General features: G+C 37.2%; 1 protein-coding gene across 1 annotated transcript; it reads left to right on the forward strand.

Moving 5' to 3' along the window:
• Window positions 1–19,032: 19,032 nt before the first annotated feature.
• LOC113315954 lies at window positions 19,033–20,356 on the forward strand. The gene is made up of 3 exons (XM_026564191.1): window positions 19,033–19,609; window positions 19,962–20,100; window positions 20,221–20,356. The coding sequence occupies exons 1-3, from the start codon at window positions 19,033–19,035 to the stop codon at window positions 20,354–20,356; spliced, it is 852 nt and encodes a 283-aa protein (XP_026419976.1).
• Window positions 20,357–20,771: the final 415 nt, after the last annotated feature.

A 20,771-nucleotide genomic window follows, 5' to 3' on the forward strand; every position in this document is an offset into this window, starting at 1 on the left:
TATACGTAATCAGAAGATCATCCGCATACATTAGATGAATTATAGGAGGTGCTTTTTGTGATATATTAAGTCCTGGAACTAATTTTTGGCTTTGGAGGTTTCCCAGGTTTGTTGATAGGATTTCAGCACATATGATAAAAATATAGGATGATAGTGGGTCACCTTGTCTAATACCTCTACTTGGTGTGATGTATCCATGGGGTGTACCGTTTATTTTGATGGAGTATGTAACTGTTGTAACGCATAACATGATGTAGTCTATAAAGGCTGATGGGAATCCCAGTTTTGTAAATGAAGTTTTGATGAATCCCCAGTCTAGGCTATCATAGGCTTTTTGGATGTCTAATTTAAGAGCTATTTTTGGATCTTTGGTGGGTTTTGAGGTTCTGATATTATGGAACAATTCCCCAGCAATTGCTATATTGTCGTGAATTGATCTTTGTGGAACAAAAGCACTCTGAAAAGGGCTTATTAGTAAGGGGAGAATAGGTCTAAGTCGGTTGACTAATATTTTTGAAATGATTTTATAAGTGACGTTACATAGTCCTATCGGTCTGAATTGTGAAGGTTTTGAAGGGTGGTCTATTTTAGGTATTAGTGTTATGTTTGTGTGATTCATGAGAGGATGCATATTAAGATTATTAAAGAAGGCCTTAACCATTGCTACCAGTTGAGGGTTAGTTGTTTCCCAGAAAACTTTAAAGAACTTACTTGTATAGCCATCCGGTCCTGGAGCACTTTCATAATTTATGGAGAAAAGGGCTTGCTTGATTTCTTCTGTGGTTACTTCCTTCGTAAGTTGGTATGATTGTCTAGGAGTCATCCTCGGTCTGATGTTTACAAAAAAAACTTCATTTATTTCTGTAGGTGGGTCCGTGTATTGTTGAAAATAGTGATCTAGAATGAGTTGAGCAACGTCTTCTTTTTTGGTAATCCAGTTGTTTTGTGTGTCTTGTAGTTGTTGTATATTGTTGCAAGCTCTGTGGATGGTAGCTTTAGTGTGGTAAAAAGTTGTGTTGAGATCGCCTGATTGAAGCCATTGAATTCTAGATCTTTGTTGCCAGTATGTTGCATGACATTGTAATAGTTCTTCATGTTCTATTCTTAGTTGTTTTTCTAGAATCAACCAGTGATCCAGATCTGAACCTGTTTGAGATGCACATTGGTGTTGGGCGTTCTTTATCTTGGATGTTGATTCCTTGATCTTCGTTGGTAGGTGTCCAAAAATTTCTTTGTTCCATTCTAAGAGAGTTTGTCCTGTTGTTATGAGCTTTAGTTGGAGGTTGAGTGTCGGTTCATTACCATATTGTTGTTCCCAAGCCGATTCGACTATTTGCTTAAGTTGGGGATGAGAGAGCCAGAGGTGTTCGAATTTGTAGTTTTTTGTTCCTTTCCAATCCATTGCTTTCTTTTGTAAAAGTATTGGGGCATGATCATATGCTATTCTTGGAAGGTGTGTAATTGTCGCATGAAGGTTTGCTGTTCGCCATAGTTGGTTTGTTAAACCCCTATCTAGTCTTTCTAGGATATTATCTTGCCCCAATTGGTTTTTTGTCCAAGTGTAAGGATCTCCTCGGAATCCTAAATCTATAAAACCCATCTGGTCCATTAAAGTGAGAAGTGGTTGAGATTGAGCATATGTCACTTGTCTTCCTCCTTTTTTCTGATTGGTTTAAAACGTCGTTGAAGTCTCCTATCAGTAGACAAGGTGTGGAAGGATTGATATTGTTGGAAAATCATGCCAAAGGTTTTTCCTTATATCTGGATGTGGAGGGCCATAGATACCCGTGAAGAACCATGGTTGTTCTGGAGGTCGTGGTGTAACCTTTGTGTGGATGAAATTTTGAGAATGTAATTATATTTGGATGTTTAGGTTATCCTTCCACATTAGGCAAATTCCTCCTCGTCTTCCAATTTTGGGAATGTTGAAGTAGTTATTGAATTGAATGGATTGTGCTAATATTCTTATATGTTGATCGTTAGCTAGCGTTTCAGAGAGAAATAGGATGCTAGGATTGTGAAGAGAGACTAGTCCTTTTAAATGCTGAATTGCGGGTGGGAGGTTTATGCTTTGACAATTCCATGAAATAATATTCATATGTGGTAAATGTAAATGAATCTAACAACTCCAAAACATGAGGAGTGAAACGACCCAATCAACATGAAACTGATGTGGATTCTTAAATCTCTATTATAAAAAGAAGTGGTGTGTGTGTAGCCTTACAAATCCGACCATCGATTTCGTCATCCCACGACACGGATCGGTTCGTTATATGTTCTATAAAAACGTCCGTCCGATCCGTTGAGTTTCCTGATATGGCCATGTTTCGATTATATGTAAAATAAACTCACATCCCTTGAGTTTCCCGATTTCGAACTGTTGCTGTTTTGGTTTCCTTAATTGGTACCAACTCATGATATTAATATACATCACTCCATTAAATTCGTCATCATCTCCAATTATTTGTTTCTGCATCTCAGAAGAAGAATCGTTTCTTTTCAACTAAAGTCTTCTCCCTCGCCTTCTGCTAACCAATAATAACCATCCGCTAATGAGCCAGACAGAAACTAAACATGACCTAGATACTAACCCTAAACATGGTTAACATAATTTCCTAATCTAAGGTGGTCACTGTAATAAAACAAGTAAGGAAAATAAATCTACTCATTCCGGAAAGTAAGGCCGTTGACGTAGTAAAGAGAATGTGATTTTTTTACCACCTGCGGTCCCACTAATGGTTCTCTCTATATCTCACACCATATGTTGCTCTCATCTTATACAATTGCTATTAAATTTCCAAAAGACTAAGATTATATGGAAAAATCTTCTATAAATAAACGAGGATATGATCAGTACAGGGTAGGAGTTTACGAAGAGTTTGTATAATTGAAAATTTTGATCCTGGCCAGAACAAGTAAGAAAAAGTCCCCACCACTATTATCCGATGAGCATCAATGTGAGATATTATTTATTTATCACTTCCTTTAAATTAATCCCTTATTGGCGTTAAACATACTCCATGTGCCTCATTATATTATTGAGAAAGAGGATCTACCATGATAAAAACCGATTGCCACTTCTAATACTACCAAATACTAAATATGAGATTATTAAGCACATATATATATATATATATATATATGCCGGAACTTGCGTAGGGGACTGTGGACGAGATGCACGCCTCGGACTAATTTGGCCCGACCAACAAAATACCGGAATTTGTGTAGGGGATTACGTTCGGGGCTGCAGGCTCCGACTAATTTTCCCAAACCAACAAAATAAAGGAATTTGCCTAGGGGGCTGCGGTCGGGGCCATAGGTCCCGGCTAATTTGACACGACCAACAAAATATTGGAATTTGCGTAGGGAACCACAGCCGGGGCTGTAGGCCCCGGCTAATTTGACACGACCAACAAAATACTAAAATTTCCGTAGGGGACCACGGCCGGGGATGTAGGCCACGACTAATTTGACACGACCAGAAAACACTAAAGTCACCCCAAACAACAACAAAAAATCGAAAAAAGATTGAGCCCCGGCCGTAGGCCAGGGTGATACCTAGTAAAAGTATAATTTCATGAGTTCCAAAAATATATATAAATATATATTTCCTTCCACTCCGAGACTCCTGAGTTATGTTAGAATTTTCATATATAGATCAACGAAAATCAACCTGGATCTTTTGAAGAGAAAAGATGACGGAGAAAGAAGAAAAAAAAGTAGGAATGTTATAATATTTGGCTAAATTGGGGCGTAATGTGATTAATTTGGGCCTATAGATTTCGACATCCACCCAATAAAGAAGGATATGGGATGTCTAAATTTGCTGAACTACCAATTTACTCTCAAAAAAATATTAATACTACAAATTTACCCCCATTAACTCTTAATAATAAAACTAGAAATCAGTTTCAATTTCATTTTTATAAACCGATTTTTCTCTCTTCTTCTACCTCTTATTTCATTTTTTTAAAACCAAAACATCGTCGATTATCGACGATCCAAATACGATTAATCGTTTTCTTATTCTATAAAATGTTGCCGAAACAAGCAAGAATGAAGCATCCTACTAACATGAAATTTCCTAGTGTGGATAATCCCGGAATTGTTGAACCAATTTGAAATAAAACGAAAAAAATGGTTGAGGAAGCCAAAGGATCTTTTATCGCACAAGAGGAGGAAATGGGTCGAATCAGGTACTTTTCTATCAACCCAATCCTCTAAACTAAGTTTTAGTAACATGCATTTGCTCAAAAATTAGAAATTTTGATTTCTAAATTTTCTGGGTTTACCAGAATCGGACGATGTTAATGTACTTATGAAACGATTGTGTTAGGAATCGGTTGTTGTTGTTCATGCCCATGTACTCCATTGTGCTGCATGTGTTTTCTGGTTCGAAAAATTTGAACCAGAATTGGTCAGTGTTAATACCAAGATAGCCTGATTATGTAACCGTAGGGATAAACGTTTTTCTGTAACTTTTTTTCGTTAAAATCGGGATTACATATGTGTCCACATAGCATGATTGTAGCCACTGCTTAACCGCAATCAGATTTTATTTGCATATATAAAATCATATTGTTGATTGTAATGTTGCAATAGGGTTTTATAACAGTATCGAGTAAACCGATTGTTGTAAGAAAGAATGCCCAATGTTTCTGTAACTTTTTCCTGTTAGAATTTGATTACATTAATACTTATATAAACCGATTGTATATGTGTTATGTTAGGAATCGGTCTTTATATGTATATCGAGTAAACCAATTGTATACGTTGAATTCAGAAATATGCATTGATTTCCATTGTTGTTTGTCGCTTATCTCCGCATTTTACAGGCCAAACAAGGGCAAGCAACAACGTCAAGCCGAAAAGAAATATAAAAGGAAAAATGATTTGGATTCTCCTCCTAGTTTGAGACCTCGTCGAGAGGGTGGTCAAAATTTAAATGCTTCCCATCGAAGGGGCTCGGGGAGTGAAGACAAAACGATCCACATCAATGACCCACCACCTCAAGCGGAGGAACCATCACAAGAAGAATCTGATTCTGATACACTTACTGAAGAAGGAGGTGGTGATAGAGAAGTTTCTGAAGAAGAAAGTGGAGAGGAGGAGATCAATGAAGAAGAAAGTGGTTGCAAGGAAGGTGATGAAGAAGAAACTGGTGGCAAGGATGGTGATGAAGAAGAAACTAGTGGCAAGGAAGGTGATGGAAAAAAGTGGTGGCAAGGAAGGTGATGGAAAAGAAAGTGGTGGCAAAGAAGGTGATAGAGAAGAAAGTGAGGATGGTGATGACGGGGAAGAAAGTGAGGATGAGGATGTTAGAGAGATAGGAGAAGTTGAAGAACAAGTCCAAGGAGGAGAAGTTCAACAACAAGTCCAAGGAGGAGACGCTCAAGATAGAAAGAAACATGGTAAGAAAGATGGTAAGAGGGATGGTAAGAAAAAGAGAAAGGGGACCACATGCCCGACCCGGAGAAGATGTTTCCTCGAGGCCCTAATGATCATGTGAAAGGGTTACCCGGTGATGGAGGACGGGTGCTATGGGGGCATAAAGAGAGTTGGGCCGCGGTAGTCTGTCATACGATAGTAAGTACCTAAACCTTATGCTATGTAATATAAAACATTTATATTTGTGTAGTGTTTTGATTATTGTCCATCGGTTTTGTTTTATTTTATTTTATAGGACCACAGGGATTCCATTCGTCGTATGAAGCCAGGAATGTCAGTGAGTATGATGAAGAATTGGCCACTGCAAGGAATAGAATCAACCGTCGGAGAAGTTGATGAAGTAATCGAGCAAGTCAAATCTACGAGGCTGATACCTGCATTCGAGAATTTGGATCTTGGTTATAACAAACCTATTTGTTCCGCCTTTGCCGAGAAATATTACGGGGAAACTGATACTTTGCATCTTCCGTTTGGCGAAATGACGATAACTCCAGATGATGCGAAGTTAATTACCGGGCTAAGCATAGATGGTAAATCCATGAAACACAAAGAGTACGTGAAGAGCTTGATTGGGAAAAGATTTACGCGTTCACCAAGGAAGTGTTCCAATGGGATGAGGAGATGACCAAGTCACAAATGCTAGTAGCAAAAGCAAAGCAGATGATATTCCATCTCTCGAAGTTGAGGGCACTCTTCAGTGGAACAAAGAAACTTCGTGCTGAGGGAAAAGAGGTGACCAAGGAACGTATCTTTGTCACGGCCAATGCGTATGTCCTCTACGTCCTGGGATCTGTTATCTTTGCCGATGTTTCCGGTGCCCGTGTGAGCGCCAACTTTATTCAGTTGTTGCAACCATTTAACAAGATCCACGAATACTCTTGGGGCACTGCCATCCTTGTACACTCGTTGAACGAGTTGAGAAAGGCTTCCAGGGCTGACAGGAACCAAATCGGAGGTAATATGGCTTTTCTGCAGGCGTGGATATAGTTGCACTTCCCAATATTTGCTGCAAGGGATTTTGAGAATAAGGAATGGGATGAAAAATTTTATGGAGACAAGCACATCTACAAGAGTAAGGAAAAGGACCAAGATGCGGTTTATTTGAAGTTGCGACGCCAGTTGGACAACTTGACGGCAAAAAATGTTGTGTTTGACCCTTACAAGGGGGTTTGGCCAAAGGAAAAGGAAAGATGGTTGGGTGCAAAGAGCAAACTGATTATTTTGGAACGTTGTTTCACCCAGGAGGATATGTAATGTATAACCCGACGAGAGTTGCAAGAAAATGCGGATACATACAAAAAATCCCAAAGGAGCACAAGGATTTTAAAATCGAAGTGAAGAAAACCAAGTCATATGATAATGATATTGATATTGTTCACGACCCTTTACCATAATGTAAATATTGGAATGACAGAAGGTACAACGGATATGTTATGGATGGTCGATTGAAAACAGATGATGAGGAAATTCCGGGTTACATGTCGTGGTACCTCAATATTTTGCATACTCGAGTGATACGATTAGATGAGAGGCCCCGGATAGAGGACAAAGATACAAATCTCGAATTCCTGGTGCGTATTATTTCTCAATTACGGTTTTGTTAATTTTTTTAGCATTATTTGTTAAATGTTTGTGGTTTTGTAGGATCGGAATCTCGCAGCAATAATATTTTAGCGAAATTATCAACAACACAACAGCGTCGCAGAATAATTTTTAGAAACGATATAATAAACGACGTCATCTAAAATCATGAAAAGATGTGATGATCCTGCGAAAATTAGAGAGTTTGCAAGATTAACATTTGTAAGGTTACGAGAATGTCGCAAGCCATATCCGAAAATAAAGGACAGATTAACTGTCATCCACTATGTATTTCCTTATAAATAGTCGTTCAACTGTGAGGAAAGAGAGAGATCTTTTTTGAGTAAGAAATAAGTAAATAGGAGAGAGAAAGTCTAGAGCAGAGGTTATTCTTGATTCTTTTATCTTTTCTTGTAAGAATATCCAAAGATTCATCAATAAAATTAAGATTGAAAATCTAAAAACGAGTTGAGTATTAATGAAATCATATGAGGGGTGTTAATGGCGCTATAAACAGGGAGAGGCTGAAGATCGAAAGTTAAATATTGTTGTTGAGATTGTTCAAATCAAGAAAGTGATTAAATAAATCAGTGGACCAGTTAAAAGAAAAATGATTAGAGTCAATGAAGACAAAAAAAAGATTGGATTGTAATATGATACAAAAACAATGGTTAATGAATTCCATGAAAACATCAAAGGAAGAATACATAAACGAAATTTTGAAGGAAGGAAAGTTATGGCGGTAGAAAAGACATCACCCTTGAAAGATTGGGAAAAACAAAAAATCATATTCATGGCGGAAGAAATACCAAAAGAAAATTTGAACAACACATATCCATTGGTTATTACAGTGCCTATTACGCTAAAAGAGAAGGAGACAACAACAAAATCCACAGGAGAATGGATATTGAACATAACTTTAATCGATACAGGAAGTTCAGTGGATATAATATTCTATCATGCATTCACGAGAATGGGATTTAAAGATGAAGAAATGTCCAATTCAACATATTTTGTTCATGGCTTTGGAAAATCCACAACAAAACCTAAAGGAGAAATAGTGGTACGAATTCCACTAGGAGAGATCGAAACACATATAACACTATGCGTGGTGGATATGAAATCGCCATATAATATGTTGCTAGGAAGACATGGATACATGCGATAAAAGCTGTAGTATAAACGTTGCATCAATGTATTAAATTCCCCACACCAAATGGAATAGCAGAAATCGGAGGAGACGTTGATAATGCGAAATTATGTCATCAAATTGAAGCAAAGCATTATGAAGGACAAGCAAAAAGGAAAATTTTTTGTAGAAAGTTGGCGAAGGAAGCAAAGAAAGAAGAAGAATTTAGAGTATACATGCTAAAGGCAAAAGAAGGCAAGGGAATACCCAGCGAAATTTCGGAAGAAGGAGAAGGACCTGTGAAAACAATAAAAGAACCAACACCAATGAGAGAATCCGAGTCCAGTTACACTGCCACAGAACCAACAAAAGAAGTAAATGTTGGGACTATGGAAGAACCTCTAATATTGAGAGTTGGAACCAAGATGGATGTAGAAGAGGAAAGAACTGTTAACCTTTTGCGAGAATATAAAGATGTTTTCGCAGGAAGCATGGATGAGATACCGGGAATAGATCCATCAATTGCATTCCACAAGTTGGAGATTAACAAGAATGTGAGACCATTTAAACAACGAATAAGAAAAATCGCAACAGCATACCATTCCCAAATATAAGAAGAACTACAGAAAATGCTTGATGCAGGAATTATAAGAGAAGCTAAATACCCAGAATGGATAGCGAATATGGTCATTGTCCCAAAGAAAAACAAAAGAATAAGGATTTGCACAGATTTCACTGATTTAAACAAAGCTTGTCCTAAAGATAGTTTTCCTTTACCAGATATTCCTCAAATGGTGGAATTCGCAGCGGGAAATGATAGGGTATCGTTTTTAGATGGGTACAAAGGGTATAACCAAACCCCTCTCGCTGAAGAAGATCAAGAACATACTGCTTTCTTCGCTCCTAGAGGTTTATATTGTTACACGAAAATGCCATTTGGTTTGCGAAATGCGGGAGCGACATACCAAAGAATGGTAGAAAAGGTATTCCCAAAATGGATATACAAAACATTAGAAGTATACGTGGATGACATGTTAGTAAAGAGTAAAGAAGCCAAAGACCATGTACAGGACCTGAGGGAGATTTTTGAACAAATGCGGCGGTACAAAATTAAATTGAATCCTGAGATGTGTACTATTGGAGTTGCATCGGGAAACATTTTAGGCTACATTGTATCAAAAGAAGGAATACAGGTTGATCCAGAAAAAGTGCAAGCAATTCGTGACATGCCAACACCAACAACAATAAAAGATGTACGGAAATTGAATGGACTTCTAGCTTCGCTGGGGAGATTCATCTCGCGATCATCAGACAAATGCAAATATTTTTTCGATATACTCAAGAAGGGTGCGAAATTCAAATGGACTGATGAATGCGAAAAGGCTTTTCAAGGGATCAAAGAACACCTTATGAATACAACCATTTTACAAAAAGCAGAATCAGGAGAAGAATCATTGATCTATCTTGCGACGACGTCGCATGCATTAAGTGTTGTGTTATTGCGAATAGACGCATGAGTGGAGAAACCCATTTATTACATTAGAAAAACTTTTCATACTCCCGAGAAGAATTACTCAAAGATTGAGAAGTTGATCTTAGCATTGGTTTATGCATCATTTAAGCTCCGGATATATTTTCAAGCGCACAAAATAAAGGTATTAACAAAAGTACCAATTGAATCAGTGATGAAGAATTCTAAAAAATCAGGAAGAGTGGAGAGATGGAATTCACAAGTAGGCCACTTTGATATTAAATATGAAATTTTGTCTTCCCCAAAATCACAAGTTGTTGCAGATTTCTTGGCAGAATTTCCTTTAGAAGAAGATGAAGCGGTAGAAGAAATGATGGATATAGAAGAAGAACACGGAGATCCAAAATATTTATTAACATAACCAAATAGATGGGAGATATTGGTAGATGGATCATCAAATGGAGAAGGAAATGGAGTTGGAATTGTTTTAATTTCGCCAGAAGGAATAAAGATGGCTTTTTCATTCAGATTGGAATTCGCATCCACTAATAACGAAACGGAATATGAAGCTGTGATACATGCCTTAAAATTCGCAATAGAAATGAAACTAGAAAATGCCAGGATCACTAGTGATTCGCAGCTAGTTATTCGCCAAATAAAGGGAGAGTATACTACAAATGAACCATCCTTGAAGAAATACAAGAAGCTCGTTGAAGAATTGTCAGCGAAAATCCCAAAAATAAAATGGAGGCACATTTCAAGGAAGGATAACAGACTCGCAGACGCTTTTGCTTTCATCTCAAGCATGATGACAGATCCAACTGCGAGATGCATAAAAATACAAACACTTCTGTCACCATCAATCAATAAAGAAGAAGAAGAAAGAAGTGGACGTGATGATGAATAGACAATGAAGAAGAAGAACAAACGAACAATATCGCAGATTGGAGAATGGAACTTCATGCATATTTGGCGAAAGGAGAAACACCAAGAAATAGATTGGAAACACACAAGTTAAAAAGCCGCGCAACGAATTATGAATTAAGAGATGGGCTGCTATACCGAAAATCCTTTAATGGACCATCACTCAGATGTTTGACAGAGAGGAAGGAGAAAAAGTGCTAAAAATGTTACATAGTGGGGATGCTGGCAATCATAGGGGGGAAGATCTTTGGCACATAGAGCAAAAATGCAAGGCTATTACTGGCCATACATGCACGAAGATGCAAAACAAATATCAAGACGTTGCGAAGATTGTCAGCGGCATGGAAAGAAAATACATGCACCTGGAGCACCATTGTCATCTTCAACCAGTGTGTGGCCTTTTGGAAAGTGGGGCTTAGATATTGTGGGGCCATTTTTACCAGGTTCTGGACAAAGAAGATACTTAATAGTCGCAACAGATTATTTCACAAAATGGACAGAAGTGAAGGCAGTACACATATTCGCGACAAAGATATCTTTACATTCATATTCGAAAATATCATTTGCAGATTCGGAATTCCTGCGCAGTTGGTATCTGATAATGGGAAACAGTTTGAAGGACAGAACATAGAAATGTTACTTAATGCATTAAGATAAAATGTGGAAAGTCTACTCCTTTGTATCCACAAGCTAATGGGCAGGTAGAAGCAACAAACAAAACAATTGCAGATATATTAAAGAAGAAATTGGAAGGACATCACAGAGCATGGTGCGAACAAGTACATAATGCAGTATGGGCTTATAATACAACTAGAAGAGAAGCTACTGGAATGTCACCTTTTTGTTTAACATACGGAGTTGAAGCGGTGTTACCAACAGAAGTTGTTATTCCGACAACAAAGAGAGAAGCTTGGGAGAAAAATCTTAGTGCGGGTTTGATCTTAAACAAACTTGATGAATTAGAAGAAAAAAAGAAGAAAAAGCTTTACAACATATGGAGAATTATCAGCGAAGATTAGCCCGAGAATATAATAAACGTGTCAAAGTACGCGAATTCCAACCAGGAGATTTAGTTCTGCGAGAGACACCAATATATCAGCGAGAAAATGGTGGAAAATTAGCGAAAAAATGGGATGGACCTTACATCATTAAGGAGATAGTTGGAACAGGAGCTTATAGATTAATGGATCCAGAAGGTAGAGATGTTGGTCATAGACTTGACAGACCATGGAACAGGTTGTACTTAAAAAGATATTATCCGTAAGAAGCTTTGAGAAGTTATGGATTCTGAAAGAATAATTGCAAGATTATTCATATCAAAACAAGATCATGATGTGCGAAATTTCGCAGAGATAATCACAGAACAATGACATAAAAGAAAGGGGCGAACCTTTATGGCGTACACCCTAGTTCGCGAATAAAATTTCGCAAGAGGCAAATGTAAGACCTAAAGTACGTCATATTAGGGGGTACCTGTTGCATGGCTCAGGGAAAGGCTACACCGCCACCGGAACCTGAGTCATGGAGATTTGGGGTCAATAAAGCCCATCCGGGAGAGGCACCTTGGATTCTCAGCTTAAGCATATGACTTAGGTTGGGCGACTAAGGTAATAAGGACTCTCCCAAGGAGTGCAGATCTGATCAAGGCGCCGAGGTACACGGTTGAGTCAAGAGTGCCAGGGGCGTTTGAAGCGTACCTTGCCATTCTTGACAAGTCTTGGCTTATACTGCACTCGGCCGAAGAAAACCCCACTTAGGGTGCAGTCTCGTAACCATAACCCTATAGGTAAAAGGGATAAGAGGCTGCGAAAACAACTGGTTGTTGTTAAGACTGGATGGGAGGAGCTAACCTATGGTAGAAGTACGCCTCCTTGAAGGGGCAACCAGGGGGAGATAAGGGCGGCACCCTCCATTAGGGAGCTGATAAGTGTCTTAAGACGCAAATGTCATGAGGCTTTTATTCGCAAGGGTATTAAGGCTTGTCATATTTGTGCAACAATCCTGAAGAGGCAATAATACAAAAGAAAAAGATAAGACGAGATCAATGGGTTTTCGCATGAAAGTGCGAAGACGTCCTGCGATTTCGTCGCAAGACGGCAATGTCATGGGGCTTTATTTTCGCAAGAATATTTAGGCCTGTCATATTGTCGCAACATTCCTGAAGAGGCCATAATAAAAGAAAAAGTTAAGGCAAGATCAATGGGTTTTTGCATGAAAGTGCAAGGACGTCCTGCGATTTTGTCGCAATGACAAGAGGTGGCATAATAAGACCTTTAATTAGGAAGGCAAAATAAGACCACATGAAAAAAAATATTTATAAGTATTCATAACAGATTATTTTTCGCAAGAAAGATAATGAGAGGCAAGTATGGGAATCAATAAACAAGAAGCATTATCTTTCTCACCAGCAAAATACTAAAAGGGAAAATTGATTCCAAAGTTGGTTGAAGAATTATTCGCAAAAAAATAAATCGATAAGACAAGAAGCTCATGCTTCAGTATTAATTCCAGTAGAAGGAGATAATAGACGTTCTTCGCCAATGTTCTCATTATCGCAATCTCCTTCATTTGATTCTGATCTTCGCCTTGATTAGCACCTTGATTATCGCCAGCAATTACTTCTTCAGAAGAGATTTCTTTTTTCTCATTTTGATTAACACCAGCAGATGCTTCCTTAGAAGGAATTTCTCTTCATCTTCCAAGAATATCCTCTGCACCATTTCGTAATCATAATCACTATCAGCAGGAAGAGGAACCTTCATCATCATCTACTTCCAAAGGTTCGATTGATGTAGGAGGAAGAGATTTAGACAAATATCATTTACAAGGACTTCAGCCGGAGATGAACTTGACGAAGAAGTGCTCTCTGATGATTCCTATCTTGAATATCCTTAAATAAGCAAGATAATCAAGTCTTCTTTCTGCTCGGTCGCGAGAACCAGTAAGGACAGAGACAGTAATGCATTTTCTTTGCGAATTTTGGCATATTTAGCCTCCAAAACAGAAATGGAGGAATGAAGATTCTTCTCAGACTCTGCGAAAGGTAAAAACAAAATTTCAATAAGATGAAGAACTCAAAAGATATGACAAAGAAAAGATAGTTAAGGCAGTCAAACTATTATGACTACCTTCCTTTTGCGAAATAAGGTGTTGAATCAAGGTCAGACAACTATTCTCCCAACGGTCCATTGCGTCATCAAATTTATCTCCAACTAAACCTTTAAGTCGAGACTGAAGATTTTTCTCTTTAGAAATAAGAAAGGCATTTTTCTTCGCAAGAGAAGAATAAGATTCTTCTAATTTGGAATATTGTTCTTTAAGTTGATTCGCCTTTACACTTAAAGCTATTCTACCTTGAATGAGTGTATCTCTTTCAGCATAGATGACTCTGTTACTTCTTTAAGTTCATTTCTCAAAGAGCGAAGAGATTGTCTTGGTCTCACACATACTTTCTGAAGAATGCTAAGTTGTTGCGAAGATATCGCCATCTTGTTTAAACAAGTTCGCTTCTCTTGAGATAAGGTTTTATTCTCATCTGATAAAGTTTCCATCCCTAAATTAGCTTTAGTTAAAGAATAAGAAAGGCGAGATATTTCATTACTTAATAAATCTTGCTCTGAACTAATTGGGTATTTTCATTGGTAAGATTATTTATATGATCAAGAGAATATGAATAGAGGTTATCTAATTGGTTATATTGATCCATCAAAATTTTTATCAACACGGGCTTCTTCAACAGCAGATTCAAATTGATATCTCTCCATTATTCGTTTCTGGTTTAAGGCTTAACATGCGAAAGAGGGATTTCAAGGATAATTAAATATGGGAAGGATAAAACCATTAGAAAGGCAAATTGAAGACACAGATAAGAAATCATACCTCTCAATTCATCATTCTTCTTGCGAAGGTTGTCACGATCCAACAAAACATTCTGAAGCTTTTGATTTTCGAGACGAAGAGCATTACACTCTTTTTCCAAAGCTGTTTGCGAAGCAGCTCTGTCAGAACCGAAATACTTACTCAGAATTTCGCAAATACTAGACTTGACAGGATCAATGAAGACTTCTTGCCATCATCCAGGACTTCAGACAAAACTTTGAAAGCAATATCTATTCCTTCCACGGTTTCTTTCGAAAAGGGAAGAGATTCAGGTAGAGAACTGGCAATGATAGAAGGTTGAGAAACATTATCAATAGGAAGAGAAGAAGTTTCATTCACAGAAGGATCAATAATGGGGGTTTCAATCATTGAAAGGTCAGTGAAGAAATGAAGTATGAGGCAGCTTTTTCACGAATTGGAGATGATGGTTTATCTTGCGAAGATGTCGCAGGAGTCTTAGAATAGATAAGTAAGTGAAATGGAAAAGAAGTTTCAACAGTTTTAAGGTGGCGAGATTTCTTGAGAGGTTTATTGACATCCTTATCACCCTGCGAATTACAATCCATATAAGAAACAGAGGAAACAATATTGTTATTAGAAAAGAATAATGTCTCTTACTACCTTCTGATTCGCAGACTTTCTTTTATGCGCAACAATCTTATGCTGCGGTTTGGGAATATTAGGGTTCTGAACTGTAAATTTAGTGTTGGAGGCGCTTTTGCTGAAATAACAACAGTATGGGAATCACATAAACAACATCAAATAGTAAACAAGATCAATTTCAGCAAAACCCATAAAGAAGAAAAAAGAAAACTAACCTTGATGAATCCATGGAAAACACTAGCAGGAAGATTATTTCGAAGAAAATTACGAATGATGAAGATCTGCAGAGGAAATAGTATGAAGATGAAGAAGAACTTAAAAAGATTGAAGAAGAAAGAAGAAAAGGTGCAATAACGGAATTTGCAGAAGAACGATGAAGTTGCAGAGAAAATAAAAAGAAAGAAGAAGAGAGTGAGAAAGAGTATATATAGAGGGAATTTTTTCTCGAGAAGATAGACACGATCAATACGGAAAGATATAAGCGGTTAAAAAACAGCGGTAACAAAAGACGTGTCAAGAAACAGATGGAAGAAAGAATACGTGTGATAAATGCAGAATATGAAGAAATGAACAGCTGCGACATTTCTCACATCATTCTCTACTTTGCAGAGAAGATATGAGAAGAGGCAAGATGTAGGATCAGAATCTCGCAGCAATAATATTTCAGCGAAATTATCAACAACACAACACAACATCGTCGCAGAACAATTTCAGAAACGATATAATAGACGACGTCAGCTAAAATCATAAGAAAGATGTGATGATCCTGCGAAAATTAGAGAGTTTGCGAGATTAACATTTGTAAGGTTGCGAGAATATCGCAAGCCATATCCGAAAATAAAGGACAGATTAGCTGTCATCCACTATGTATTTCCTTATAAATAGTCGTTCAACTGTGAGGAAAGAGAGATCTTTTTTGAGTAAGAAATAAGTAAATAGGAGAGAGAAAGTCTAGAGGAGAGGTTATTCTTGATTCTTTTATCTTTTCTTGTAAGAATATTCAAAGATTCATCAATAAAATTAAGATTGAAAATCTAAAAATGAGTTGAGTATTAATGAAATCGTATGAGGGGTGTAGTGTAGGATTTCCTGCAACTACAGGTTTATTAAAATGGAAACAAAGAAGACGAATCGGGCACTTGATATCCCAAGTACAGCTTGAAATCAGGCAAGGAAAAAATGTTAAGGACAATGAAAAGCTGATTGATGAATTGAACAGTCTCGAAGATGTAGAAGCGGGTGCAAAATTTGGGGAAGAGGTGGAGGAGGAGGAGCCAAAGAAAAAGAGGAAGAGAGTCCCCCAAAAAAAGTATTCTGAAGGTGCATCGAGCAGCGCCCCTAACTGCTAAACGAGGACGAGGTGGTCGTGGACGTGGTCGTGGTGGGGATGTTGATGAATGAATGGTTTCAAATCTATGTCTTTAACTATGGATAATTATGGTGTCAAAACTTATGTCTTAAACTTATTGTCGAATTATGTTTGGTTTTATTCCTAGCTTATGAATGAATGAATCTGGTTTATTTTGAAAATTGTTTGTGTTTGTCCAAGACACGACAAAAGAACCAACTACAATGTTTGTGTGCAAAAAATGCATGATTCTGTAAGTTTTTTCTGCCACAATCGGTTTACATGTACCTGTATAAAATCTGATTCTGACAGTTCTCCAGGGGGACAATTTCAGAATCGGGTTTTGAAGTTGCACCACATAGACCGATTCTAAAAATTTTTTTCACCTGGTTTTTAAGTTTACAAAATCGGTTTATAAGGGTAATTATAAAGTCCGATTCTGACAAAACAAAAAAACCCAGAGTTTCACAATCGGTTTATGTGGGCATACCATGTAATCCGATTCCTGTGATGAAAAATGACAATGTTTATGTTTTTTTTTTGCCAAGAATAGGATTACAAGTGACACATTAAAACCCTATTATTGAGAGGAAGATTTTGACAACTTTTACAATCGGTCTATGTTGGCATCACTTGTAATCCGATTCTTGCAAGGAAAAGTGGCAGTTCTTCTATAACTTTTTTCGCCAAGAATCAGATTACATGTGCAATATTAAAATCCTATTATTGAGAGGTGCAATTTTTATGATTTTGCGAGACACAAACGGACTATGTGGACATACCTAAACTCCGATTGTTCGAATTGAATTTGAAAAAGATAGCCGTTGAGTCTTTATCTATATAAAGACAACCTCTTTGAGCCACTCCCACATCACACACTTAGCCTAGAAAATGGAGTGGGAACCGCATGAAGATCTGTGTCTTGTTAAATCGTTAGCTAATACGTTCCGTGAACGTCCGAATGAAATCTATTCAATGTTTTGGAAGAGAGTTAAAGAGTTCTTTTACGGGCGTACCAGGAATCCCAATAACCGAAAATGGAGAGACTTGGCATTACGATTCAACTACATAAAAAAGTTCAATGCGAGAGTATGTTAAAGTTAGAAATATGGTGTACCAACATCATCCACAAGCTCCTCTTAGAGAAAAAGTGAGTAATCCGATAATATTTATACTTATGTCATCATTAAAAGTTCGCATACTAACATTTAAGAATTCACTGAACTTCAGCTGGAACATTTCAATGGGCTATGGAGAATTCGTAATGGGGAAACTAAGTTCATTCACCAGAGAGAATATACGACATTGTACCGACGTGCTCGGAGGTTCATTGACGAACATTTGATGTATCAAATTCTAGAATACCCATACTGAATCCCATCCTATATATGTAATGCGCTAATTTCCTAAACTATGTAATGAATATTTTGTTTCTGAAAGTAAGGAATAACCGGATTATGTGGGCATATATAAACACCGATTCCCACAATCGGTTTATTTAGGTATTGAAAAAACCCGATTCTGGGTTTACTTCATCCTTTGAAAAAACTCAACCCAGAATCGATTTACAACTGCACTAACATCAACCGATTCTAGATCGAGTTTTTTTTTTAAAAAAAATAAGTTTTTGTTGATGAATTAATGGTAGTTGATTTTAGGGTTAACTTGATTAAACATCATTTAATCACCCAAATTAAAACTAATCAATCAGGGGTAGTTTTGCCATTTAGTAAAATAATTGGATAAAGGGTTATCCATTTTACTTCAAATTATTCTTTTTTATCTTCTAGTGGTAAGGCCAGATTAGTCACAGTAGGCCCCAATTTAGCCAGGTTATAATACTCCTTCAAAAGAAGTGGAAATGTTTGGAGAAAAAAAAAGAAAAGATCGTTCAGATTTCCTAACACAAGCGGTTGGGGGAATCGAAGTCTCGACCTCACAAATGAGAAGGGACGTATGAACTATATCCTACGCGAGGAATATGCACAGGTGGTGATTTTACTAATCCACTTACGTTTTTCCAGTGGATGCCCATTGTACGGAAAAGTACTTTTATACATAGGTTGTGTACTTCTCTACTTCGTTACACAACAACTTCACATTGGAAATTTGGGATTCAAAACAATCATGGTGTATTGGTGCTACTATGAGTATTTTAAAAAGCCTAACTATGTGGGTCGATTTTGAAGGAAATTTCCTCATCTCTAAACATCATTGATTGCAATCCATTACTCTTAATTATATTTGTTATTTGTTTATCCATTCAAATAAATTACAAGGATCTTGGTTTTCTGTATTTAACTACAACGGGTCGATGTTCATGTCCACATTAACCGATTTCTGTAATAATCGTTCGATGTTCATGACCAACCGAGCAATGAAAAAAGGCCAATAACATGGCATAAGGTATGTAAATTCAAGGATTTTGGTGGTTTGTCCTTCAGAGACTTAGAAAATCTTAATCTAGCCTTACTTACTAAGTTAGCTTGGAGATTGTGCACAGAGTCAGATGCTCTCTGGGCAAAAATTATAGGTCGTAAATGCTTCAAGCATGGTAACATTCTTCATCAAGATCTTAAAGCAGAAAAATGCTCTTACACATGGAATGCCATCATCAAAGGATTGCAAGTTGTTTAACAGAATTAGTTCATGGAAGTTAATAATGGTAGGAAAACAAAAATTTGGTTGGATAGATGGATCCCGGGTCAAGACACTCCCCCTCAACCAATTAATGACTTTCACAGATTTTATCAAGATGTTGAAGAACTAATTCTCCCAAACACCAACAACTGGAATGTTGAACTTACTAATCAGCTTTTTGATATTAATACTTCCCAGAAGATACATAACTCATTCCTTGATACTTCTAAAGAAGAAATCATGGTTTGGATGCCAGCTAAAGATGGGAAATTTTCAGTTAAGAGTACTTATAAGAAACTTACTATGAACAACTCAGAATCCCTTGTTAATGGAAGGATTATTCAAAACAAGGTTTGGAAAGCATTGTGGAAGAGAAACACAACACACAAGATTAAACTGTTTGCTTGGAGATGTATTCATGACTCTCATCCTACCAGGCATAAGTTGGCACGCTATAATGACATCATTGATTCACAGTGTCCGATATGTGGAAACATGGAAGAAGCTATAGAGCATTTACTTTTTCATTATAGGCATTCAAGAACAGTCTGGAGATTGGTTAATGTTGATATAGATGAAGTGAAAAGTAAGTGTACTAGCGTCTCAATTTGGGTTGAGAACTGGTTCTCAAATATTTGCAACAACAATGATGATAAATGGTTGTACACGCTGACGATTATTGCAGGATACTTTGGAAGGACAAATGCGACAAGGTGTTTCAGGAGTTAATCTCAATCCTTTTAATACCATGCATAAAATTTATTATCATCCGCGTTCTCATTTGCATGACTCATCCATAAGAACGAGTATTGTTAATTCTCATAGAATTTCTCAATGGAAGCCTCGCATGCAGGATATATTAAAATTTAATGTAGATGCTTCATTTGGTGAAGAGACTAATACACTTGGCACTTGTATTGTATTACGTTCTCATGCAGGAAATTGTGAAGGGATTAAAGGATTCTACGCGGATGGAGTACTAAGTCCGAAAACTGGAGAATGCATGGTTATACGTGAAGCTCTGATTTGGTCTAGAGAGAAGCAACTCACAAGAATTCACGTAGAAGCTGATGCAAAGTTGGTCGCTCAATCAATTACAGATAATGTTCTCCTAATACAATGGGAAAACATGAATATTCTGAAGCAAATAAAGAGTTTAAGATGAAGTTTTATTCGTTGTAGTTTTTCGTATGTCAGTAGAGATGATAACAGGGTAACTGATGCAATTCCAAGAACTGTTAGAGAAACAATTACAAACTTGAATCTCTTAAATAATTTCTCTGCAGAAATTTGTAGTCTCCTTGCAAGAGACTTTAACACTTCTTCAACATAAGCAATATAGTTTCCTTTTATAAAAAAAAAGTCAGTATGAGTAACGAAAATAAATAAATAGCAGAAGAATTCTTCAGTTAGCATAGCAGCGTCATATATATTTTTTGGTGTGGGCCTCCGGAGCTGTGTGTATCAGAAAAATTCTTCAGTCAGCATTGCAGCGCCCAATAAATAAATAAATATAATCCTAATTGAATCTCTTCCGGTGACCTCTAGAGCATCCAGCGACCTCTAGAGCAACCCGAATACAAAAAACATACCCTATATGCCTTATTTGGAAGGAAAAAACATACCCTATATGCATTCACCAGTCATTGGATCCTTCCCAAAACAAAATAAATACAAAAAACGGTCATATACACGACCAAATCTTGTTCTTTTTGTACCATGTCACAAAGGTTGACATCAACATCATG

The sequence above is a fragment of the Papaver somniferum genome, chromosome 10 (genome assembly GCF_003573695.1).
Source record: "Papaver somniferum cultivar HN1 chromosome 10, ASM357369v1, whole genome shotgun sequence".
Taxonomy (NCBI): Eukaryota; Viridiplantae; Streptophyta; class Magnoliopsida; order Ranunculales; family Papaveraceae; genus Papaver; species Papaver somniferum.

Coding starts and splice junctions, on each gene's coding strand:
- LOC113315954 (XM_026564191.1), top strand. CDS start 19,033: ATGGAAGTTAATAATGGTAGGAAAACAAAAATTTGGTTGGATAGATGG. Junction 19,610..19,961: donor TGATATAGATGAAGTGAAAA/GTAAGTGTACTA, acceptor GTTCTCATGCAG/GAAATTGTGAAGGGATTAAA. Junction 20,101..20,220: donor CACGTAGAAGCTGATGCAAA/GTTGGTCGCTCA, acceptor TTCGTATGTCAG/TAGAGATGATAACAGGGTAA.